Raw genomic sequence first — 26390 nt, 5'->3', positions numbered from 1 at the left:
TTCAAGCAAGCCTTGACACTTTTTTCTTTTTTCCACAGTCTGCAATGTACTATCTGTGCTGTTTTGCTCAGGCGATTAGGTAGTGAGATATGAACATTGGGGTGGGCACTAGCTGCCCATTCTGCAGTGTTATTTGCCTATATGGCCTTTTTTATGTATTTTTTCTTTGGCTTTGAAATTTTTTTTTTTTTTCTATTGTACGTTTTTTTTGTAATCTGGGGATGATCAGTGGAATGGCTGGCATCCTCAGCCTGGCCTGGTCTTATTTGCCATAAGGAGCTAAATGGTTGGGATACTGTGTCATGAACTGTGTTTTGTGGGTTTGTATTAGTGTTTTTTTGTAGATGTGACAATTTTGTGTTGACATGGTTGAGCATTTGTTTGGTTTGACAGTCCTGATATGGCCCTGTGTGGTCAGCTGGACTATAAGCAACAACAGAAATAAAACAAGAATGTATGGATGGATGCATGCATGTATGTATGTATGTTTGTAATGTACATATGAGATTATATGCGCATATATCATTATATGTGTTTATTGTGCATGGTTGTGAGTTGAGTACTCTGTGTTTCGTATGCATGTCTGTGCGGACTGTCAAGCGCTTTGTGCAATGAGGAAAGCGCCAATAAATGTCCAGATATTATTATTGTTGTTATAAGATGGGATATACATTTTTGTTCTAAAAATATGAAATGCCTCTATATTTTTGACAGAAAATATGTGACCTCTGATTTTCTGGAGCTTGTGGAAGGCTGACAGTACTTTAAATATAGATTGTACTGGCAAAAAGGAAATGGGTAAGGGGTTGGTAGTTATGTATCAGGATTTTTCAAGGAGTTGGCAAGGATCCTCAGACTAATTCTGGTTGGATATTAACTGAATTTCAGCTTGCCATGCTTACAGGCAGCTTCTCAAAGTGATTAAAATGTTTGTTGTATATAATCTGATATTGTTCATATTGTATATTTTAAAAAAAAAGAAGTGAAAAGCACTGTGTTTGATTATTTGTTTACTCTCTTTTCCAGTATTATGAATTTATGTGCATCATGAAGTAAGAATTGTCAGAGCTTTGTTGAATATTGTTTTGTGTGGTGTGTTTCTGTTCAAAGTGCCATTGTTATATGTCATTTTGTTGTCTTTTCCTTCAAAGTGGTATTTTGAATACAACATTTGTTGCATTGTTCTGTCTGCCAGTTGAATCATGCTGCCAAAACCTTGATCAGCTCAAAACCGCCTTCTTTGGTGCTCCACCATGGCAGTCGCAACAGCACAGCCACCACTACCACCACCACCACAACCACCACCTCCACCTCCTTGCCCTCCACCTCCACCTCGGCCCCACCTCCTTCCTCCCAGGCCCCCTCCTCACCCGCCCATGCGGCTGTGCGCCAGGCCAGCAGAATGTCCCCCCACAAGCGCCATTCCTTCACCCCCAAGTCAGACTCCCCTTCCCCTCCCCCACAGACCCAGCGCCTTTCTTTGGAGCTGTCCAGTGAGGGCAGCGGGGGCGTGTCCACCGCTGTTACCGCATCGCCTTTGTCTTTGGCTCCAGCGTCGGCAACGCTCATGTCCACCAGCATGCCGGCGATGCCCAGTGGTCAGGAGAGACCGCTGCCATCCATGTCAGCCTCTGTCACTGAGGTAATGTGCTGTGAGAGGGGTTTTTTTTGCTACTGGTCACTGAACACTGACGGGCAGAATGGAACTGTTGTTTGTGACTAATGTTCTAGATTGGGTGGAAATTTCTGGAGGTGAATGAATATAAGGGAACTGATATCAAAAAGATTTTTGGTGTTCTGCCTTAAAATCGAACATTGAGTCCCAAAGGGATCTGTTTTAGGCCCAGTGCTCTTCACACTGCACACTGCTCCTCTTGCTGAAATAATCAAACACCACAATGTCAGTCATCATTCTTACGCTGATGACACTCAGCTTCAAAAGAGTGATACCCCTGAAAAACTTTCCTTGCTCTTGCATGAAACGTCCGACTGCTTCCTGGACATTCAAAAGTGGATGACTCTAAATAAGTTACAATTGAACGTAAACAAAACTGAAGCAGTGGTCATTGGAACTAATCAAAAGCTCCTTCCATCACAACTGACACAATCAAACTTGACAGTACATCCATCCCTCTTTCCGGGATTGTCAGCTGGTGTTATCAAAACAACTTAGAACTCAACATATCAAAAACAAAAGAATTAATTTTAGATTTCAGAAAGACCAGATCTGACCGCTTACCACTTGTCATTAAAGACAAGCAAGTAGAGATCATCAGCGAATTTAAATTTCTTGGACTGATCATTTCCATCGATTTGAAATGGGAGAAAAATACGGAAAAAATTGTTAAGAAAGCACAACAGTGCCTGTACTTTATTCGGCGCCTCAGAAAGTTCGGAATTAAAAAAGAAATCATGGTTGATTTCTACCAAGCAGTCATTGAAAGTGTACTAACCTTCGCTATTACTGTTTGGTACAGAAACATTTCCAAGGCAGAAGTTGCGGCCCATAACAGAATCATAAAAACTGCCACCAAGATTACCGGGGCTGATCTACCTTCTCTAGAAGACATGTAATTATTATAAGCAGCTACTCAAAAAAGCAAAATCAATCAGCCAGGATGAAACACATCCAGCTTTTGGGATGTTTGAGATGCTCCCCTCTGGTCGACAGTACAGAAGTATAAGGACGAAAACCAGTCGCTTCGCCAATAGCTTTTTCCCCAAAGCAGTCAATGTTCTCTCAAACAAATCCAGTATGATAAATAGAATTGTGCAATCAACAACCATCAACCTGAAGATCTAGTCATCAGCCCATCCATATGTAATATGTGGCTTCTGTTCAAACATGTGTATGTGTGTGTGTGTGTGTGAGAGAGAGAGAGAGAGAGAGTGTGTGTTTGTGTGTGTGTGTGTGTGCGTGCATGCGTATGTATGTGTGCAGTGCGTGCATGTGTAAGTATGCACAAGTTTTTATATTGATATGCACTTGTATGTATCCTAATTTCTACTGTATTTGTGTTTGTGTATGATTTTCGATTTATGTTCATACCTTGTTATGTACTGTCCCCCCCAATATTCCTTGTGACCCCGGTACACTTGATAATAAAGACATATTCTATTCTATTCTATTCTATTCCAGTTTAGTCAGGAACCTCAGCATTGTTCTTGATAACATAGTGATACTGTCCATGCAAACAGTTATCGGCCAGACATATCAATCCTGCTACTGTCAATTGTGGCACATCAGTTCCATTCAGAAATATCTGTCCACCGACGCAGCATCTAGATTTGTCGTTTCTCTCATTCTCTCTCACCTTGACTACTGTAACTATTGTCTGGTTTGCCTGCTTCATCCATTCAGTCCCTTCAGCGCATACAGAACTCTGCTGCCCGACTCGTCCTCAGAAAAAAAAGACCTGAGCACATCACTCCTCTTTTGCAACATCTCCATTGGCTCCGTCTCACACAGAATAATGTATAAGATCAGCACTCTTTGATATAAATGTATTCACAAATCTGCCCCTTCCTATCTGTGTGGGTGCCTTCACCTCTACACTCCATCTCGCTCTCTACGATCGGCTTTGGATCCACTCTGTTTACACACACCCACATTCAAACACTCCACTGTAGGCCGCCATTCTGTCTCTGTCTCTGAATCTTGCATTTGGATTGAACTTCCTCTTTCGTTTTGTCAAGTCTCCACTCTTATCTCTTTCAAGTCTGGCTTTAAAACCAACCTCCTCCCAAGATAGCCTCCCCCCCCTGCCTCTACCTTGTCTTCAGTTTGGAGTTATGCATGCGTGTAAATGACTGGTGTGAAAGTGGTTTGATTTGTCTCTGCACACGATTCAGTGGTATATGTAAATACAATTATTATGGATGCAGCTTTGAAATTAAAACTTATATTTTGTGTCACTTTGTAATTGTTTGACAAAAAAAATATGAGTAGGTTGCAACCTTTAAGTCAGAAAGTTTTGCTCTTGTTTACGTATTTTGATGAGGAAAGCATTACTTTTTAATGTTAATATTTGGTGTCATTTGCAGCATTGCTAATGTTTTTGCTGTTAGTCTGAGGTTCATCCCATTTTCTTCATTTACTTTTCTGACATCACATAGATCACATGAAATAACAGTTGCTCAAAGATTGAAGAATTTTCAAAATTTGGAAGCATAATACATTAATACTAATAGTTGAGTCAACTGTATTGTGTTGATTTTGACATCTGGGTTGATGTGCTTTTCAGCATTGTGTGGATGAATGTTCAGTCATGCAGGCACATACACAAATGAAAAAAACAAACAAACAAAAAAACAAGAAGAAAGACAATACATTTAAAACAGATAGACAGACTGTACATGTTGTATATCATATATTTTTTATTACTGATGTGTGTGTGCGTGATACCAGAATGGTGCATCAGGAGATACAACAGCTGTCAAGGGGAATGCGAGTGGCACAGCTAACAGTGCTGCTAGCGGATCCACTTCTACGCCTCCTCCCACCGTGTAAGTTGATGGTGTGCATATGCATGCTTACACGTGCGTGTGTTTTGTCAGAAAGAGTTATCAGTATTTTGCATAGATCTTGCATGTTTGTCATTTATTTGTAAAGTAACAAGACATTTAGAGTTAAATTTTTGCTTCTGAGGTGGCTTGTAGTACATGTCTACATCTGTCTAAAATACCTAGATGATGATTGTTTACAGGGATTTTTTTTTTTCTAAGGTGTTTTTTTTTTCATTGATGAGTCTTATGGACTGCACTAATTTGTGTTGTTTTTTCTATGTGTTTTTTTTTCTTTATATATAGATATATATTTAAATTTTGCACATTTGTCCTAATCTGTGTTTAGATTTCTGGATATCCTTTATAGTTGTATCTTAAAAAAAAAGACTTTGTTGGTTGAAGGATTAGAAAATGAAATTGCCAGTGCCAAGACCATGTGTGGACAGCATATTTAATTTTCAAAAGGACAGAACTTACTGCTCTGTTAGCAAGGTGGTTCCACTGAATGTAATTTTTTGTGAATGCATGTTTCTTTCACCATCAACCATAGTTGATGTTTTCACTGTCTGTACAGGTACATGGCAATGTACAACTATCGACCACAAAAGGATGACGAAGTAGAACTTCGGAAAGGGGATTACTACACGGTCAGTGAGAAGTGCCAGGATGGGTGGTTCAAGGGTCAGTGCCTACGCTCTGGTGTCTCTGGTGTTTTTCCTGGGAATTATGTGCAGGTGGTCAGGTATGTTGTGGTGTAAAGAAAGGAGATGTATGGCTTTTGTTTTCCCCGATTTCCAATTGTTCAAGAGAAGAAAGTCTCTTGACAGAGAATGTTAGTTATGTACATGTTACTTCACATTTTAGCAGTTTTGTAGCTGTTCTTTGTGGTGACTGTGTAATGAGTCTTGGTGATTAGCATAAAAGGCATTATGTCCAAAGTGGTCTTTTGAAATTCATGAATGTATGGCTCTTGACTGATAATTTGACTTCCTTCATCAGTTGGTGTAAAGATACTGACTTTATGTCATATTGCAGTGTGTGTGTGTGTGTGTGTGTTGTTGTTGTTGTTGTTGTTGTTGTTGTATTTGATGGAAAACAATATATCAGTGAATCAGTTAAAAACATTTTTTGAACATCATGACCCAGAAATCTCCACTTGCCTGGGTGTAAAGGTAAATGCTGGCGCTTGATCCTGATTGCAGGCAGTCAAGCTCATTCCGCCAGCTGAACCCGAACCCCAACATCCTGAACATCCGCGCCAAGGTGCCAGCGGCGGACAACCACTTCTCTCATCACCGGTCCCATCACCATGCCCCTGCACGCTCATTATCGGACGTTGGAAGCAGCAGCAACAGTAACTTCTCCCCTCCGATCCCCCCTCATATCAAAACGTCCTCACCTGCGGCGCCTCCATTGCTGCCTCGTGTAGCCCGCATGTCAGCATCATCGGTGTCATCTTCTGTTACGGGTCGAAACTCACCACTGTCATCTCAGAGTCAGAGCCCCAAATCCATTTCGAACACACACGTCCCCGTGACAATCACTGGAGGGAGAAGCTCCCGTTTGCCTGATTCACCTCGTTCTGGCTCTACGGGCATGGAGCCCCATCACGTTCATATAGGAGGGGGCGCCACAGGGCACGCCTCTAAACATTCAACGTCTCCGTCATCCTCTGGCGCCAAACTGGCTCCGGGTTCTGCTGACTGTCATCGGCGTACTGCTTCTCCCCACGACGGGCTGATAGCAGTGCACCACTCCATGTCCACATCCAGCAACATCACTCCCCCCAACGTGGTGATGGGGCCCTCGGAGAGCAGCTCTTCTCCCATGGCCGTCATTGCCAAAGAGAAGGACAAGGTAAACAACAGTTGACTGGCAGAGATTTTTTGCCAAATATATTGTCTTGTCTTGTATTTAAAATCTTTTGTCACAACAGATGTGTCTGTGAAATTTGGGCTACTCTCCCCAGGGAGAGTGCATCACCACAGCACAGTGCCACCCATATATTTTTTTCTTTTTTTGCCTGCAAGTATATCTATTTTCATATCAAAGTGGATTTTTCTACAGAATTTTGCCAGGGACAACACTTTTTTTGGTGTCATATAGTGATATACTGTACCATGTCAAACTGATGCAAACTAGGCGTATTGGCCAGGGACAACAACTTTGTTGCTGATGGTAAGAATCTTTCACGTGCACAAAGTGCATGCTACACAGGACCCCAGGTTTTCATCTCATCCAGATGACCAGCACATCCAGAACACCACTCAAGGTCCAGTGCACTCTGATTCTCTGGCTTCCTTGGTAGAAGCATTAGCACTAGGTCACCACACCACAAAGAAGAGAAAAGAAGAACAGAAAGCGAAAAAAAAGAGAAAGACAAGTAAATGGCAATAAGTTATCTGAGAAATATGGCCAAAAGATAAAGAAGTAAAGATAAATAAGAATTATTAATGTTAGTGATCATGAATTGTTTGAGAGGAAGAAATATTAAATAATATGGGCTTCATATTTGTGTCAAATCTTGAAACCAGTTTTGTAATGTTCATACCAATGGTGATTGAAAAAACAAAGTATTGACTTAGTGTCTGATAAATGAACACTCCTGACCTTATCGGTGAATAAGATAAATTAGGAACAGAATGATTGGAAATTTCCAAGTTCATGTGTACAATGGCAAAGCATTTCAAATATCTCTTAGTGTTTTTTTGTTTTGTTTTTTACCCTGAAAGGAATCAGTTGAAAAACGAAGTTCACAATACATGTAAAATCAGGTGAAAAGTCAACACAGTTATGCAGTTTGGCATAAGGAACCATGGATGGCATATGAATTTGGCAGAATTGAGACATTCCAGTAGCTCTTTTTATCAGTCTTAGACTTGACACGTGGCTTTCCTCATCACAAATACATCATGATGTGAATGTATAAACGCAGAGACTATGGAATAATTAACTGATGTCCTGAACCCTATTTTCAGTTCTTGTGCATCAAAGCCAGTTTGTTTGTTCTGCTTTCTTCCTTTAATGAAGGGAGATAGGTCGCCAGTGTTGCAGCTGTCCCTTGACAGATGAGTTGTGTCTCTCAACATGCCAGTAAATGCTTACAGAGACTGTAAGCCCACAATTTCTCGCAATTCCATGATTTCTCTCACTGAGAGGGAAATCTTGGGGGGGCGCCCCCATGATTTCTTACGTGTGAGAAGTATGGGGATGTCGCCCTTACTTTTATCAGAAACATTTCCTTTGTTGTCAGAGTTGGGTTCTTGTCTTTTCCCAATGCAAATCTAAGAAAAACGAGAGCGAGAAAAAGAAACAAGTAATGGGGGTGACAACAATGACAAGCATGATAGTGACTGTGGCATTAGTGAAATCAACAATTGATGATGAACGTAATGCACAGTACTGGTTTAAAAAAAAAAGTGTCAGTGTATGTGTATGTCTGTGAGTGGGTGAGTGAGTGAGTGTGCATGTATGTGTGTATCACTGTATGTGTGTTTCCTTACGCGTGTTTACTTGGTTGATTTGTTCTTTTCCTTCACTCTGTTTTTATGATAATATTTTCATGTTCTGAGTGTCTTCTGTGAAACTGATTATCTATGTTCAGTGCAGTCTTGCATGCGAAAGGATACTGACACAAACAGATGAACAAATGATCAAGCATGAAATGAAAAACATTCTAAATAAAGGTGACAGTGATGGCCTAGAGGTAATGCGACCGCCTAGGAAGCGTGAGAATCTGAGCGCGCTGGTTCAAATCATGGCTCAGCCGCCAGTATTTTCTCCCCCTCCACTAGACCTTGAGTGGTGGTCTGGACGCTAGTCATTTGGATGAGATGATAAACCGAGGTCCCGTGTGCAGCATGCACTTAGTGCACATAAAGAACCCATGGCAACAAAAGGGTTGTTCCTGGCAAAGTTATGTAGAAAAATCCACTGCGATAGGAAAAACAAATAAAACTGCATGCAGGAAAAGTACCCCCAAAAATGGGTGGCGCAGTAGTGTAGCGATGCGCTCTCCCTGGGGAGAACAGTCTGAATTTCACATAGAGAAATCTGTTGTGATAAAAAGAAATACAAATACAAACAAATACAAATACAGTGGAATTTTTCATTACAAACTTGACCAAGGTGGGAAGGTTAGTCAATTTCCCATTGTGCTGTAAAGTGGGTTGCAGATTTCAAGCTTTGTTACGATGTGAAAAATGGTCCGCTGGGCATGATCCCTTGATGTTGACTAACATTGTCTTTGGCAGTGAACTGTCTAGTTGACTGAAGTTGCCTACAGCTATTTCTTCTAGTGTCAGATCTCCCAGACCATTGGATTAATTTGAAATAGATATTACCTTTATGTTGCCAATAAACACATATATGACATAATTGGAGACTTGAATCATGTGTTTGTTTTTACGGAGTACTGCTTCCTTCACAGTGTTTATCTCCTATACCATTGGAATATCAATTGTATGTAGCTGATAAATATATATATGTGTGTGTGTGTGTGTGTTTGTGAAACGTGTTTCAGAAAGAGAAGAAGGAGAAGGAGAAGAAAGGGCTGGTCAAACTGTGGCCCGGCAAAGGGAAGAAGTCCAAGTCGTCCACGTCTGAAACTGCCCCTGCCCACCTGGCCGATGCTGTTGCTCACACACGGTCAGCAGTTAATGGACAGAATGATACTGCTTGCGCACTAACACTGACACGCTACACACACACAAGACACAGACACACACACACACACACACACTCACACACACACACACACACACACACACAGAAGCATACATGCACAGACAGTGGCACCTTTCTTGCCCTCCTCCCCTCTCCTTTCTCCCTACCCACCCTGCTTTCTTTTCTCATATCATATTGGAAAGATGTAAAATTGAAGACTACTACTTACCACTGCTACTATTTCTTCTACTGTTGCTGCTACTACTACTGCTACTACTGCACACTACACACTCTCTCACAATGCCCCCCACCCCACCCTGCCCACCCACACACACTCAGTTCCTTCACACTCAGTAACCCATTTTCACATACACACTCACTCACTGGCCTTTTCCATTTGCAAATTCACCAGAGGGATGGGACCCCAAAATCACCTAATGCAGTCGTGTCAGCAGATAGGTGATTGTTTTGTGAATTTTGATTTGTTTTAAATGCAAACTTGTAATATCTGGAGATTATAAGATTTGCCTGAGTTGTTTTATTTTCAAACTATGCATTTTTTTCTGAATACTGAATATATTACCTTTTGCTTCTGAACAGATTGCAAAAGTCAGTTCTTGTATTTGATATATAACTAAAGCTCTGTTAACATTATGCAAAAAGCATAGCATTTTTGTGTCACGTTTATGAGATGATAAACTGCGTATTTATGTGAAAATGAACTGTCCAGAATTATAACAATCTTTTCATGTGCTAATATGAAAATCATAGCATTTCTGTGTTAAGTTTGATCTTCTCATAAGCATAGCATATATGTGTGAAGTTTGATCTTTTCATGTACTGCCATTGGCATAGCATATATGTGTTAGGTTTGTTATTTTCATGTACTGCCATGAGCATAGCATATGCATTAAGTTGATCAGATAAAGAAGTGTCTTGCACTGTGTGTGTGTTGTTATTGACTGTTGTTGATATGTACAGTTCTGGGTCATTTCCGTCGGAGAGAAACACGCCGGGGTCACCAAGGGAAAGCAGCCAGCATCGTAAGACTGCTTCCCTCGACTCGTCCACCTCTCCCCTGCCCAAACTCAGATCCAAGACTCAGCTCAGAGAAAGGTAGGCATGTGCAGTTTTGTTGTTTATTCTTTTTCAAACCAGACTTTTTCTCTTTTTTTTCAAAGATAGGTTTGTACAGGTCACTATAATCAATCTTCCTTTGTTCAGATGTCTGGACAGATCTCTGGCATTGGTGATACCAGAGTTTGTATTAAGTTTAATTGATAATAGTCTTTTTTTAAGAAGAAACTGGGGTTTTTTTTCATTGAAAAAGAAAGAAATCCAGTTTTATTCAGCAATGGAAGGGAGATGAGTGGGAAATCTGGTAACTTTATTTATTGATTGATTTTTTATTTGTACTTTCTCTTCCATCCCCACTCCCATCTTCGTCTTTTTCCATTGTGCTGGAAAGTGTCTGTCATAGTCACTAAAGTTGTAAAACTGATTCATGTGCTTACTGGTTGTGAAACAGATTCGGGAGCTGTGAGTGTTTGGAGTTGCTAGAGTGTTCTTTAAATCTATTTGAAATGAGGTTCAGTAACTTTTATATTTCTGGCCTGGTGATTAATGTCTAATTTCAGATTGGAAAGATGTAAGATTGAAGATTACTACTAGCAGACATGAAGTGATGATGACAGGAGGCGAACAGGATGTGTTTTATATAGAAAGAAATTTGGGTTTCACTACACATACTTTACCGTGAGTGCAGACTCCGTCAGGGAGTCCGATTCCTGTCCTGTTCAAAGTACTATCCGCCTATGCGGAGAAAATGAAAGTAGCTACAGCTGATAACCTCCCTGAAGTAGGTTAACTCCCCTCTGTATCCCTGACTAACTTCCTCTTTTTCCGGCAGCCATCTTGACTCCTGATCTTGTGCTCTTCATACAGCTAAGTTTTTTCGTATTTCTGTCTGTCCTTTTTGTTACCGGGAAGTGAATGATGTAAATGGGTGCCTGAATTAGGTTGGGGAAGGTTAAAACAGTGGAAGGAGAGGACTGGGCCCTGCCTTCCTGTGCCAAGTCCTACACACAGTGGATATGAATATACTGCCATAAAAGGCTGTGGAACCTTTAAACTTAACCTGGAATTAGGTAGGACTAACAGTCAGTTGTACTGGTAGCCTTTTGCAGGTCACATGGTGCAGGTCTGACTCCTGTGTTGATGAATTGCAGGTACAGGTGCATTGTACCTTACCCGCCCCAGACAGACCATGAGCTGGAGCTGGAGATAGGAGACATTGTTCACGTCCACAAACGCCGGGAGGATGGCTGGTACAAAGGCACACAAGAACGCACATCCAAGACCGGCCTGTTTCCAGGCAGTTTTGTGGAAAAATGTGATTGATGATGATGGTTACAGTGTGTGTGTGTGTGTGTGTGTGTACGTGATGTCTCTGTGTTTGTTCTCACATGCATCTATGCCTGTGAGCGAAAGAGCAAAAGGAAGTGTGGAAATAGATGGCTGTTCAGCTTACATGTTGTCTGTAGAGAATAGCGTCTTGTTTCTTGTCACAGATTTGTCTTACATATTTCACAAAATGGACTAAACTGAAACTGCACCGTAAGCTCAATGCCCATTCTAAGCTGATGGGTGACAAAGAAGCGATCAGGGATTATGCATGGTAGAATGGTATATCTGTATTATGTGGAGACCTACAGACCTTTGGTCATCTGGCCCTGTGTGTGTGACTGTATGTGCAATGTTCTCTGCAGCAAGGGCTGTTGTCCACACTGGTGGGCGATGGTTTTTTTCAACTTGGTCATTCAGAGAAAAATGTGTGACTTGCGAAAATTTAGATGAATGAAAAGGTTGACTGCTGGCTAGAGTGGAAGAACTTTTTAAAGAAAAGGGGTGCATTGGACTCAGCATATATACATGCGAACCTGAACTTGGGTAACAACACAAAATGATATGCTCTGAAATTTGTATGCATACTTCACACACTTTCAAATGGATATTAAAAAACAGAAACATTACTTACATTTTTTGAGTGCAGAAGTTTGATTACAGCTGATCAGAAGCAAACAAGCTTTTCAATTCTTTCAGAATAATTTTCTTCTTCAGTTGGGTACTTAATCAGTGGAATTTAGCCTATTCCATTGAACGTTAGTCTCACAGGATAGAAGATGTGGATCTTGATCTCCAGTTGAAAAGACAAAAGTGACAACAAGCATAATTCAGTTAAAAGTTCACTTTTTGTTATAGTACAGATATTCGGGGGAGGGGGGGGGATTGGTTGGGGAAGGTAAAAATGGCAGAAGGAGAGGGTTGGGCCCTGCCTTCATATGTCATGCCCTTTTAATTGAGGAGGGAAAAACGAAACAGAACGAGAAAATGTCTATTTTGCAGGAGGTTTTATGTTTTGCTTACATGTTTGGTTGGGGCAGGTCAGGGCTTTTTTCCAAATGGCTCTACAGTTTATAGTGTAATTTTAGAATAAAAAAAAAAGAGCTATATTACAAGTCATGCAATAAAACTGAAGTAACTCAAAAGACTTTGCAAAAAAACCCATCTGTTTTCTTCTGTTACCTAGTATTGTGGACACCTGTAGTAATGATAGATGTGGTGTGTGTATGTTTTTTTGGTTTTTTTTGTTGTTTTTTTTGTTAGAAAGAGAATTACCTTCAAGCTCCAACAGGTGTACATGCTTGTTCATTCTGTTGGACACACCACTGTGTGGTGATTAATCAGATTCTCATGTGTCAGTTGAGAGTTACTGTTAAAGAATAGGGAAAATGAAGCAACAGCAAAAGAGTCCAGTTTGTAATGATAATGATCAGTATGTGTTTGAATAGTGCTGTCATGTTCACAGTATCAGTGCTGTCTTTTGCTGCCCTGAAAACCGAATATGGCTGTTGAAATGTTGGGGTGAAAATGGTGAGGCATTTAAAACAACGTACCAGCGAACATGGAGGTAACAGTCGATGATCATTGAAGGCCAAGTCTGTTGCTGACATGTTATGTCACACTATTAGCTGATGTACTGAAGGCGACAGTATGATATGCAGATGTGATTGGGTATTTTTTAGCTATTGTACGTTTCTTTCAGCTGTATCAGCATGAAGTAATCTGTGTCTGTGCCACAGCAAATTTTGTGAAAAATAGTGTCAGTTTAGGGGCTATATGGGCTCAGTTTCTTCTTTTAGTTCAGTTTGACCTGTTGCCCCGAATCACAGTTGGTATCTTTGCTTGGCTAATACAGGCAGTCTGGGTGGCTTACCTAGTTTCACAAAATAATTAATGTGAAGACACTTAGCTCAGGTTTTTAGAAATTATTCTGTTTGTATGTCTGTTTTGGAGGAGAAGGAGAGGAATAAGTAGAGTGTGTGTGTGTGTGTGTGTTGGGGAGGGAGGGTGGAGGGCATTCATTATCATCAACAACAACAACAACAACAACAAAGGAATAGAAGAGGAATGTATTTGTGGACAAAAATGGAACGGCCATTTTGAGAGAGAAGGAAAATATAAAAGACCATAAGTGACAATAGAGTGTAATTTTGAAATTTTACTTAATTTACTTGTCTGCATTGTGTGTGGGAGGGTATCAGTTTGTTTTATAAGGTGTACTGGTGAATACATGTGTTTGTGTGTGTGTGTGTTTGCGTCTGATTGGGTACATGTGCATGTGTGCACGTACTTGCACACTTATATGTCATGATTCATTTTGAAGAACATGTCTCGCATGTCACAAGATCAGATCTCACACAGTTCAGTGTATTACTAATATATGCTTTAGACTTACTTCTTAGGCGCATCTTATCGTAGATATCTCTGAATTATATTGCTTGCTTCTGCTGACTTGATATTGATGCATGCACTATATGCTGTTGGTTAGATGAAAAAGACTGTTCAGCTGGTTTGTATTTTTTGCCTTTGAGTTAGCTTGCATTATACACCTTTGCCTATGACGTGTTCTTGTGTAATTAAATGAATGTCCCACCCACCTTCTCTGTTTTTGTAAACTTTCTTTTTTTTTGAGTCACTGGCCAGTGGAAAGGTCAGTTACTCTAGTTAAAATGGAGTGGCAGCCTGCTGTGGAACAGGTGCCCAGTGGAAAGGTCAGTTACTCTTGTTTGAATGGAGTGGTAGCCTGCTGCGGAACAGGTGCATGTGGGTAGATATTTCTGGATCAAATCATAGACATAAACTTTGGTTTTTCTCTTGACTCATTAAGTTGAAGGTTCTCCACTGTGGATGGTCATATTTCATTTTGAATATTGCAGATACCATGACATTGAAGATTTCTCACTATTTATTTTTTTCTATATTTATTTTTTCAAACTATGGTATTGATTGATTGATATGGATACTCATTTCGCGCCTATCCTCGGTCAGAGACCAAACTTTAAGCGCTTTACAAATACAGGATCATTTGCACAACAGGCTGCCTACTGGGTAGAGCTGACAGATGGCTGCCACTGGGTGCTCATCATTAGTTTCAATAAAGCCAGTTTAATTATATTACATTCTGTCACATTAATTCGGACTGCTCGCTCCAGGGAGAGTGTGTTGCCATTATGCAGCACCAGCCATTTTTTCCCCCTTTATTCTGTCTGCAAGTTATTTGCTTTACTATCAAAATGGATATGTCTATCAGATGTTGCCAGGGACAGCTGTTTTGTTACTGTGGGTTCTTTCACATGCATTATGTGCACACATGCTGCACGTGGGGCCTTTATTAATTGTCTTTCAGGCCACCAAGGTTTAGTGGAGAGGATGTGGGAAAGCAAAAATCCGGGTAAACTTAAGGAATTTTAACACATGGACACTTGCTTGCTAGTCAGGCTCTTTAGGCACTGCTAAAAAAAGAAAAACAAAAAAAAGAGAGAGAGAGAGATAGAAGTGAAAAGAAATGTTACAAGTCCCTGTGGTGAAGTGGGAGGACATGGGTTTGAGCCCAATCTGCTCCGAGTTAAGTGTGATCAAGTTTCAAATGGGAAGACCGGGACCACACAGACAGTCCTCCATTTCAACAGATGTGTCTTAAGGAAACTTGAATGGCAGATGTCTGTGCCTTTTGGGCCTGTTTGACGCAAGATACATTTAAAAGAAAGCACAGAGTACAACCTTGTCAAGAAGTCCCAGACCTAAATGGACCCCCCATAGCAGCATTGTCATCATAGCCATCACCATTTATCATTCATCACCTCTGAAAGATGTGGGGAAAAAAGTCCTTGCTTTTTTGGCACAAAAAAGAAAAATATTCTTTTGCTCAATTAACGCCTTAAAAAGAAGTATTTCAATTATTTGTCTTTTTCTGTCAAGTCACCTCATTCAGCAAGGAAATTATGGTCATTATTTATTTCAAACTTTGAAAAACAGGAACACTGATTTTTCACTGATGGGACAGATGCAGATTTGAATAATAGAATTGAAGTTCTTTTATTGAAGACATTTTAGAGCGTTTTTGCAAGGAGGGGAGAGATGTAACAGCCTTATGTAAATGGTGGAAGAGGAAAAATGGAAGGAAAGATTCCTTTGCTCAACTTTTGTTTTTGTTGAGAATTGCTTGTGAAGTGTGAATCATCTTTAAGTATCATTGATGACACATGTTTGATTAGGCGCCTGAATAACACTGCCATAACCCTGTGTTCACTTGTCAAGTCTTTTGTCATTTCTCTTCCTTGTTGGGGGGTACTTTTTTTGTGTATGTTCCTGTTTGTCTTCTAGAGAATTGGTATTTTCCTGGTACTGTATTAGTTTGGGGATAGTCTTGTTTTGTCTACTCCTCTTTGGAAGATCAGTCTTTGTTCTTGTACCTCTTTGGACGCTCAAGTCTTTTGTCATTCCTATTCCTCTTTTAGTCTTTTGATTGTGTATTTTGTTCGTTGTTGTTTCTATTTCTCTTTTCTTTGTCGTTTTTTTGCCCTTTCTGTTTTGTTGTATTTTTTTAATTTTTAATTTTTTTTCTCAAGGCCTGACTAAGTGTGTTGGGTTATGCTGCTGCTTGGCAGATGTGGTGTAGCGTATATGGATTTGACCAAACGCAGTGATGCCTCCTTGAGATACTGATACTGATACTGTATTCCTCATTAGATAGTTGGTTTTGTTGTTTCTATTTTATTGTATTGTATTACTTTTTGACACAACAGATTTCTCTGTGTGAAATTCAGGCATCTTTCCCCTAGGAGAGCACAATGTAGCGCCACCCCCTTTTTTTTTCTTTTTTTTTTTTAAATACATAAATTACTGCCTGCAAATGTATTTCTTTTCCTGTCAAAATGGAATTATTTCTTCAGAATTCCCGCAGGGACAACCCGTTTGTTGCTGTGGTTAAAAAAACACTTTTTACATGAGCTAAGTGCATACTGCACATGGGACCTCATTTTATTGTCTCATCCAAATGACTAGTCCAGAACACCACTCAAATTGTGGAGGGGGAGAAAAATCTGGTGAGTGTAGGATTCTGTCATGTACCCTCTGATTCTCTCGCTTTCCAGGCGGACGCATTTCCACTCAGCCAGTGTTCAACTGATACTCATTAGGGAGCTTTTGTTGTGTCTGTTCTTGTTTAGTTGGTCCTAGTTGCTTCTGATCTTCCAGTCTTTAGATAGTGGGTTTTGGTTTCAGTTGTAACTATTCCCCTCCAGACAGTGGGTCTTTGCTACTCCTATTCCTTTTATCTCAGTCTTCATGGTGTCCAGGTTAAATTCCTTAGACTTGAGAAACCAACGTGAAATTCATAGACCCAAATTTTGCTCAAACTTTGCTGCAAAACTTTTATTTTCAGACAAGGGAATGAAACTTTAGACTTTGCACGCAAATTTTACCAATCTTTGAACAGATACCTTTTTGGCTGAGGCAGTTTAATAAGGTCCCTCTCTACCAGATTCCTTATAAATATTTTGAACTAATTACTTGTAAATTATCTGTATTTCTTGAAGAGATCTCCATGAAAACCACATTCCTGGATCAGGTTGTTGCAAGCACTGTGTTGTTTGCCTGAACTTCAAATTGTTTTTTCACCCAGAACCAATTCTTCCTCTACACTTCACATCTCTTTTTCCCTAGCAACAGGACTGCATTCATAATTCTCTCATTTCCGACACAGAGTACTTGCTTTGGATATATTGGCGCCATTGTTTCAATCAAAACTGGTGGGTTATTCTTATTGTCTATGAATGGACAGTGCGGTTTTCTTCTGATGCAAACTTTGCATGCATTCTTTGCATATGAATTTTGCATGATTTTTTCAGGTTTGTGGAATGCTTTTTGGTTAATACATGATGAGGGGTGTTCAGCTGTACCCACTGCCTGTCCACCCCTTTCTCCTCTTGACTGATGGAAGGAGTTTCACATGTCTAGCCAGTGCTCACTCCATCTTCTGACATCTTATTTACTCTGATAAAAAAAAAAAGGAAACGTTTCTTCTTGTATTTATCCTTTTTTTAATTAAAAAAAAAAAATGTTTTGGTATTTATTCCACTTGTCTTTTTTTATGTAGATGAAACAGGGTAGATGTTGACTGGCCTGATGTTGAGAGCAAAATTCTTCTTGAGAAAGTGGTTGGAGAGTGAGTTATTCTGTGTGTGTCTTGTTCAAGATAATCACCATGGGGAGCTCAAAAGGCTTACAAATGAGAATAACTACTCAATCAATGTTTTAAGAATTTTTTTTTAGTGTTATTGAATTTTTGTTTCATTTTCATACAGATCGCAAGATTTGATGGACATGTACTGATATGTCTGAAGCCAGTGATTATAGAGAGGTTAAGTGTTCAAATAGGTAAGGACAGGAAATTTTTTTCCAAATTTTTACTTTTGTGTGTGAGATACATTGTGACAGAACAGTAAATTTTGTCACGCAATTTTCCACATCTCACTGAGGATGGTTGTCGGTCAGTGTTGACATTGGCACAGAACTGTATTTATGGGCTGTGGAAGGCATGGTCAGTCAAGGAAGCTCATGAACTGTGAGGATAAATGAACAAAGGTATTTAACTTGTGCAAGCTGACATGCAAGGAAAATATTCAAGAAAATGGAAGTTGGCACATGAACAAGTTGCAGGCTTGAAGTATCACAGAAAATGGGGGGCGGGGGGAGGGGGGGGGAGATTGCACAAGGTGCAGTTTCACACACAAATCATGAATGTACATACTTTTGTTGAAAGGGAAATTGCCAGTATATGTAAGAAAGATATAAAGCTTTTGTTGGACAGAAAAGCCCAAATGTGGAGAGTGTAGAACTAACAAAAGTCAAAATGGATGCAGGAAAAATGGTGTTTTTTCCTTGGGAATTGGAGGACCCAGGGGATAGTATTTGGTGCTAGAAAGGAGGCAAAAAAGGAAAGTGGAATATTCTGTGAAGCATGATATAACCACACACATTGGTACACATTACTGCTGTAACAGGCACAGGCTTCAAACCTATTTGTCCTTACATTATTTTTTTTTTATATTTCCCATACAATGTAGCCACACCATCAGATGTTCCTGCATGATGTTTTCTGGGGCTGGTATCCCTGAAAGAGCACTTATCATCACGCGGCAGGGCCACCTAAACATTTCAGTGTGATGTGTGTGTGTGTGTGTGTGAGTGTAGTTCTGTGTGTGAACTTATTTCAGGAGAACCGTCTACAGAAGGTACTCAGGGACAACTTTTCTCTTGGCCAGATAGGTGAAGCAGACCTATTGCTAAGGGCAGAGTATAGTGGTAGTTATTTGGGGTTTGAAATGTTGGGCATTGTAGCCTATTCACTGATGTAGTTATTGCTTGCTTGAAAGGTACACAAAACAAGCATGCAAGAAAATATTTCAGATGCATGAAAAAGTTGGCAAATACAGACCAGCTAGCTAATTGACTTTGATAAGTTAGTGGTGGCCATTAGGATGAGTCATTTTATTTAGCCAAGGATTTGTTTGGCTGGATGAGGGTCAGCTTGGCGAGATGTCTTATTTCTGAGTCAGCCTTGAAATTTAGCCAAACAGAACAAACCAGGAGGCCTGATTTGCATCAGTTTGACATGGTAAGTGTATTTAACCAAACAGCTTGCATCAGTGGTGGTGAGTTACTTTAGAGTGCACTTGCGCTTTGCACTTAATTTGACAGCAATCAAAACAAAAATCCAAAAAGACCTACTTGTCAGGATTGTTTCCACAGATTGAGATGTTTTGAATGAGATATGGCTCAATGCAGGTTTGAATGAATTTTGGTTGAGTACAAAATCAATAAACAAATGAATGCATTTTAAAAAGTGCTTAGATTGTGTTCAGGAAGAGTAATTTTTTTCTCTCTCAAGCCATGTAACTTATAGTTCAACATGGGGCCATAGCCAGACAGCAGACACTCGTTAAAGTCAGTGAATCAGTCACTCTTTTTTTTCTCTTGGTCTCGCTTATTTGGAAAACGGGACAGCTGAACTGCTCCCCTTCCCCAGATGAGAGAAAGATGTCACTGTGATGGGTTTGTCCCATATCAGCGTTTTGCTTTCATGTGTGGGAGTTTGTTTCTTTTTTCTTTCTTTCTTTCTTTTTTTGATACTTAAGTTCATCATGTCCAAGATGGACATTCAGAGTGATAAACTGTTGGTTGTATTATTAATGGCACTGGTAACTGTGCCTCTTTTTATTTTTTATTTTTGGTCGATGTTTGATGAGAACAGTTCTGCCTTTGAATGGTGTGTTTGTTTCTTCAGCCACCATATTCCTGACACCTCCACCCTTACCCCCTCCCCCCTCCCCTCCATTCTTGCTCCAGCTCATTTATTAAGTAAAAGTCCTGGATGTGATTTCAGTCTGATATATATGTATAAATATGTCATTGTTGTATTATATGTATAATAACGGCGCTAAAGGATGTGCAAGTGTAAATAAAACCTGGCATCTGTATTCTTGTAACAAATGACATTTTCAGTTAGCTCCATTTGTCAGGGAACATTTCTGTTCCCTTGTTCATCATCTGTGTGCTTTATCGCTCATTGTGGTCATGTAACTAATAGTCTTTCGTGTCTGTGGACTGAAAATGAATTGTATGGTTTGTATTCTTTTTTCTTTAGCTTGAGTTGTCCATAGCGTCCTCTTTCTCCCTTTGACAATGGGTCAGCAGGGTTTGTTTGAGTTGTTTCTCTCTCTTTCTTTTTTCATTACGCCTGTTGCCCACGTGGCCCATTTTGGCATGGTGTTGTCTGTCCTTGGGGGAAAGGCAGTGAACTCCGATTTTTCTCACTCCCCCCAGGTGTGAATGGGTAACTAACATGTTTTAGGGAAGGTTAAAACGGCCCCACCTTCCTATGCTGAGCCCCAAGTGGACATGAATTAACTGCCCCTGATGGCTGTAAAAGGCTGTGGGACCTTCAGCCTTGAAGTGTTGCCCTGTCTTGGATGTTGGCAGCACTCTCCAGCTATGCTGGTCTTGTGCCAGTCTTTCTCCCAGGACCGAAATGTTGGTTGATGTTTTTGTCGGCGTTGGTGAAGTGAAGTGGTGTTCTTTGTTTTTATGTTGTTTATGTTTGTTTTGTTTTTTTGCAGTGAGCAGTCATTAGCCTCTTGTCCAACCCTCCTCTATTTTGCCTCCAGGTTTGAGACCAGCATAGGCAGAGTTTGTGTCTCTTTTTTTCTTCCCTTGCCCCCATTCATTGTCCAAAACCTCAGGGCTATCATTTGGTTTTCTTTTTGAGAAAGGAATGCTTTATGTTTGTTTGTTTTGGGGTGAGCCATTGTCATTTCCCCCTGCTAATGTCTTTCTCTGTCTGTCTGTTTCTCACTAATTGTACATTGTGAAGTAGATGAAACATTTTATCGAGTTTGTTACCCCTCGCCCCCAACTCTTCCTCTCATCTTCATGGTATATTCATATATATATATATATATATTCTTCAGCTAGAAACTTAGGAAGCTTTAATGGAATGTTTTGAAGGTTATTATCTTGTGTTCAGTTGTACATGCTATTTTGTTGTTCCAGGTTTTTTAAATTTACCAGCAAGAAAAAAAAAAGGGCCGTTAGGGAGATGTGTCAAGCATGTCTTTAGTTGTTGCTGACCAGTGATGTTAGAGAAAAATAGTCTGTATGAGAGAGAGTGAGACAGAGAGAGAGAGAGAAAAAAAAATTCACAGAGAGAGGGAAGAAACAGAAAAGTCAGTCATGATTAGTTATGTAATAACTCTGTAACCTCAGGGTGTAGACCACTGCTGTAGACTAGTGATTAGAGGTGAAACCGAAGCGACGTCAAGCCAGAAGTGCTTGCAATCAGTCAGTGTACCAACCACAGTGTGAAGGACACAGAAACTACACACTCTTTGGAGTTAGTTAGGTCTAGAACTGTTTTGCACTTGTCTCTTTGACTTCAGGTCAGTTCCAGATCAAGCCAGTTCTTTCCACAGTACCACTTCACTCTCACTCCTTGGCTTTACCCCTTCACTTCTGACCTCCGTGAAATGTGGTCAGTGTGGCGTCAATTGGAAGTGCACTTACTGCTTCCGGTGCTTTTCAGTGGTGTGGTTGATTTTGCTGAACAAAAGTGATGCAGTCTGAAGGGGAAGGATTCCAAATACAGAGTGGTGACTGACATCTTGACCTTTTTAACTCAGGTCTTATCATTGAGGTGACAGCCCTTCACTGACGAGTATACTTGTCAGCAGGAGTCAAGGGGTTAAACTTGTTGAAAAGACAGTCAGATGGAGTTGATCACTGGTGAGAATTTCTGGAACAGGCTCTGCAGATGATTTGTCATTTTTTTTTTCCTTTAAGACACAGCATTGTTATTATAAAGATGGATGCTATATCTGTTGGGCATTAACCTGTAGACCTTAAGGAAGGCCTAGTTTAGAAATGTAGGTGATATTATGGATATCGTTTGATCAAGAAAGCAGGACCTTGGAAAAGAGAAACATTTCCATGCCAGAGTGAATGATCAACATGTCATGACGAATAGTTTGAAGCGTGTGATTGATGAAACTGTTCTATCTTGCATGCATCTTTGTTTTTTGTTTTTGTTTTGTCGTTGTATGAGAATGCTGAGACAAAATAATTTCCATAATGTCTGGCGTTTCTCAATTTTTCAGCACCAGAAACATGGTTGATACTTAATGGTTAATTTTTACCTTCTTTAGACTGTAATAATTATTTTTAGATCTTTGCAGATGATTTGACAGTTTGTGTCTTTTGAATTTGGTTCACCGGTTGTGCTAATTTGAAGAGTGTGTGGTGTGCATATGGAAGATTATGTTAATGAGATGTAGCCATTATAGTCAGTCTTGGAGGATTTTTTTTTTTTTTTTTTCTGGTCATGGAGATGAAGTTTGATTGCTTTGATTAACTTACCCACCAGGTGAGTTAATGTTGATTCATGAATGTTTATGAGCATCATTGATTGTTACACAGTTATGGGAAAAACATCTTTCTATGGGAACTGTAAATTTGATGGCAAAAACATCTTTCTATGGGAACTGAAATCTTGATGGCAAAAATGTCTTTCTATGGGAACTGAAATCTTGATGGCAAAAATGTCTTTCTATGGGAACTGAAATCTTGATGGGAAAAACATCTTATTATGGGAACTGAAATCTTGATGGAAAAAACGTCTTTCTATGGGAACTGAAATCTTGATGGAAAAAACGTCTTTCTATGGGAACTGAAATCTTGATGGAAAAAAGGTCATCTTGATGGGAAAAACATCTTATTATGGGAACTGAAATCTTGATGGAAAAAACGTCATCATCTTGATGGGAAAAACATCTTATTATGGGAACTGAAATCTTGATGGAAAAAACGTCATTCTATGGGAACTGAAATCTTGTCACACAAAAGGAAAAAAATTGTCAGATATTTCACTGAGAAATATTTTGTTTCGTTTCTCACTGGAAACTGATCCTCGTGTGGTCTGGAAAAGTGAAATTAATACTTTGATTGGTAAAGTAGTACTTTGTTATCTTTAATTCGTGATGTAATACTTTTTATTTCACTTTAGGCACAAGGAAATTGGATTTAATCACATCGTTTCTAACACTTTAACACTTGATTTCATTCTGCTGCATCTTCAAGTAGGTTTGGTTTAATTAAGATAAAAGTTGTTTGGATGAGAAAAACAGGAGAGAGAGAGAGAGTGAGAGAGATGGCTGTTTGTTTTGCTTGGAGAGCAGAACTCATGGCAGCAGTGAACAGAGGCATTCATAGGTTAAAAAAAAATCAAAGGTCACAGACTGTGAGTTACCTCATTTCATGTGTCCGTTGTTAGTGACAGGTTGTGTGTCATGACGATGCAAAGCTTTTCCTGTGACTTGAGGTTTTATGAATGTCTTTGTGCTCCTGGGCACCTTGTTTATGTATGTAGTGACTAAAAATGAGGGTACTGTATTCATTTGTTCATATTATTTATTGACCCGAAGCATGTAAATATGTGTATTTGGCATAGTTCTTACTAAGTACTGCAGCACAGCAGCAAAAAAACAAAAACAAAACAAAAACAAAAACAAAACAAAAAACATCAAAAAAGGAAAACTGATTTTTGGCCCAGCACCTTCAAACTTAGCAAGGTAGCATAACCTATATTTCCTCAAGCAAAGATGTATGTAAGCTCATGTCTGTAAACATGAGGGAAAATATGGCCATCTGAAAACAAAACAAAACAAGAACAATCAAACAAACAAAAAACCAACAAATACCCCGAAACAACTTTGACCAGAAAATGAATTACACTGTCATTGTTTTGTCTGTTTTAGATCTGATCTAAAATGCAACGGGGTCAGTATTTTCTGTTCTTTCTGCAAGCCTTGATTGTTTGTAAAGGAATACAGATCTGTGCAAATTTTGAAATAAAGTGTATGGTTTTTTTTAATATGCCATGTATGTTAATTTCAAAATAACTGTAAATTTAACAGGAGCACTTCAGTAAGTTTGACTTCTAGAATCAAGTTACTACTTTTCCACTAAATCTGATTGGTCAGGCAAAAGTAACTTTTCAAAAGTCAATTTTATGTGAAAAAGCAAAAACTTTTGTATGTGATTGCAACATTAAAGATATGATTTTTTTGTGGGGGTTGGGGGATATTATGGAGTTTTATGGTGATATTTTGAAGGAAAATGCTTGATGTTATAAGCCAGGTATCTTTTATGTGCATAAGATTATGTCTGTCTGTTTTTTCCTTTTCTTTTTAATGATATTTCAGCTTATACAGTGTGAGGAACAGGCATTTTATTCTAATGCAGCCAAGAATCCTTTTTGTCCAAAATGTTCTTTGACGTCATCAGGCAAATTTGTGATCACCCATGTTCCTTGCCTGTGTTAATGGTTGTCATTTTTTTTTTTTTTTAATGACTTTTGAGGTATTTTTTTGTTGTTTTTAATTTGTAAGGCAGGCCTTCAACTCTCATTTTTTAAAAAAATTATGGAACATTTGTTTTGCATGCTTTTCATGTACACATTGGTGGTCTGTGCTTGTTTGTGTCTGATTGTTGCAATGGTGTTTTTTTCCCTCCAGCAAATCATTTGGCTGTGCTTGTATTTTTTTTCTCTCCTCTGGTCATTAAATCATCTGTTAATTGTCTGTCAAAATTGACAGAACATTTTATTTCAAATAAATTGTGAATCATTTGGGTGTGCTTGCATTTTTTCTCTCTGGTCATTGCATCATCTGTTATTGTCTGTCAGAATTGACAGAACATTTTATTTCAAATAAATTGTGAATTATCTGTTTGTGTTTGGGTTTTGTTTGTTGAGAAATGTCTTGTGTTTCTGTGTATGCACGCACACACCACAATGTTTATGTACTTTAGTGATATGTATCTCTCTCTCTCGCACACAAACACACACACACACACACACAACAACAACAACAATATTGCATGCTTACACTCCAGCATGCATGTGAGCATGCATACAGAAGACACAGTATATAAAAAAAAAGAGGCTTTCTGTGTACAAGTGCTTGTGTAGTCTTGCAAATTACCTTGTTGTCTCTGAAACATATCAGTCAGTCTATTCATGTGAGATCTGTTCATTAAGGGGAGGCATGTTCTGCTCTGTCGCTTTTTTCTCTGCACAAGATTCGGTGCCATCTCAATAATATTTTTATCATTATCTTATGATGACTTCCGTGTGCCAAGTTAACCACCCAGTCAGGTCGGGCCATAAAGGTCCTGACGCGCCAGTGACAAAGAAAGATAGCGACCGAACTGCTTCGGCTTTGATCTTTGAAAGCTGTTTTTAATTCTTATAAAAATGGAAACCAATTCAAGGCCACAACGTCCACTGGTGTTCTGATTTAAATAATTGTCACAATTCTAGTTGTAAAAATTATTGAAATTTTCTGAATATCTTCTGAAAAAAACTTGACACACCGACAAAACAACAGCATGTTTTGTGCCAAAGAACAACAAGGTCAGTTGGTCACTTAACTTGCCTGTGTGTGTGTGTGTGTGTGTATGTGTGTGACTGCAAATTCTGAGGCAAGCTCAAGAGGAAGGCTTCATTCTTGTCCCAACTTGAGTGCCTGGAACAGTGAACATGTCTTTACACCACTTGGAGCACACAACTGAGTCAGCAACCACTGCAACCAAATGTTCATCACTCATTCCTCCTGACTCAGAAATACTGATGATGCTGAGCAAGTTTCATCAGTCTTTATTTGTAAGGATTAAAAGCAGATACGTTTTCATGAAAAAAAGAAAAGCACACTTTTTTTTTTTTTTTTTTTTGGTACATTAACAGGTATTGCTGTGAATACTTATATCACACTATGCATTGTGCTCTCAGTTTATCAGCTGCCCCCACGACCGCCCCACCCCCCACCCACCCCCCGCGCCCTCCAGTCCCTATCTTCCCTTCACTCAGATAAAATCAAATTATGGTGCTTAGAGCCTCGCCCACCTCTAAGGCCATCTCAAGGCTATCGCCACGTTAATACCTACTACAAGTCAAGGGTAAAAAAATTACAATAAAAACAAGTCACCGCTTTAAGCTTTCCATCCAAAGTTTAAACGTCACTGTTCACCTTAAACGTTGGAACTTTCTGTGATGGTTGTATGTTTGTCTATGCAAACCGCATCCCTCAAGCCATCAACTGAATACTCTGACATAAATGCTGCTTGGCTTGTCTGGCTTACTGAGTGTGTGTGTGTGTGTGTGTGTGTGTGTGTGCATGTGTCTGTGTGTGTGTTTGTATGTCTGTGTGTGGAAGTGTGTGTCCAGGAATGTTTGTGTGTGCATGCGTGCGTCAGTGTGCATACAT

General features: G+C 39.6%; 1 protein-coding gene across 1 annotated transcript in view; it reads left to right on the top strand.

The window, feature by feature from the left end:
• Nucleotides 1-24842, top strand: part of LOC143299249 (E3 ubiquitin-protein ligase SH3RF3-like) — a 31970-nt gene extending 7128 nt beyond the window's left edge. The window contains exons 6-12 of the mRNA XM_076612469.1: nt 1196-1642; nt 4409-4506; nt 5081-5248; nt 5709-6363; nt 9029-9153; nt 10153-10287; nt 11400-24842. Coding sequence (XP_076468584.1) covers nt 1196-1642; nt 4409-4506; nt 5081-5248; nt 5709-6363; nt 9029-9153; nt 10153-10287; nt 11400-11571 — 1800 coding nt within the window. The 3' untranslated portion in view covers nt 11572-24842. The remainder of the gene's footprint in view (nt 1-1195; nt 1643-4408; nt 4507-5080; nt 5249-5708; nt 6364-9028; nt 9154-10152; nt 10288-11399) is intronic.
• The last annotated feature ends 1548 nt before the right edge of the window (nt 24843-26390 follow it).

This window comes from Babylonia areolata, chromosome 24 (assembly GCF_041734735.1).
Source record: "Babylonia areolata isolate BAREFJ2019XMU chromosome 24, ASM4173473v1, whole genome shotgun sequence".
Classification (NCBI taxonomy): Eukaryota; Metazoa; Mollusca; class Gastropoda; order Neogastropoda; family Buccinidae; genus Babylonia; species Babylonia areolata.
This window is presented reverse-complemented; position numbering and strand designations above follow the sequence as displayed.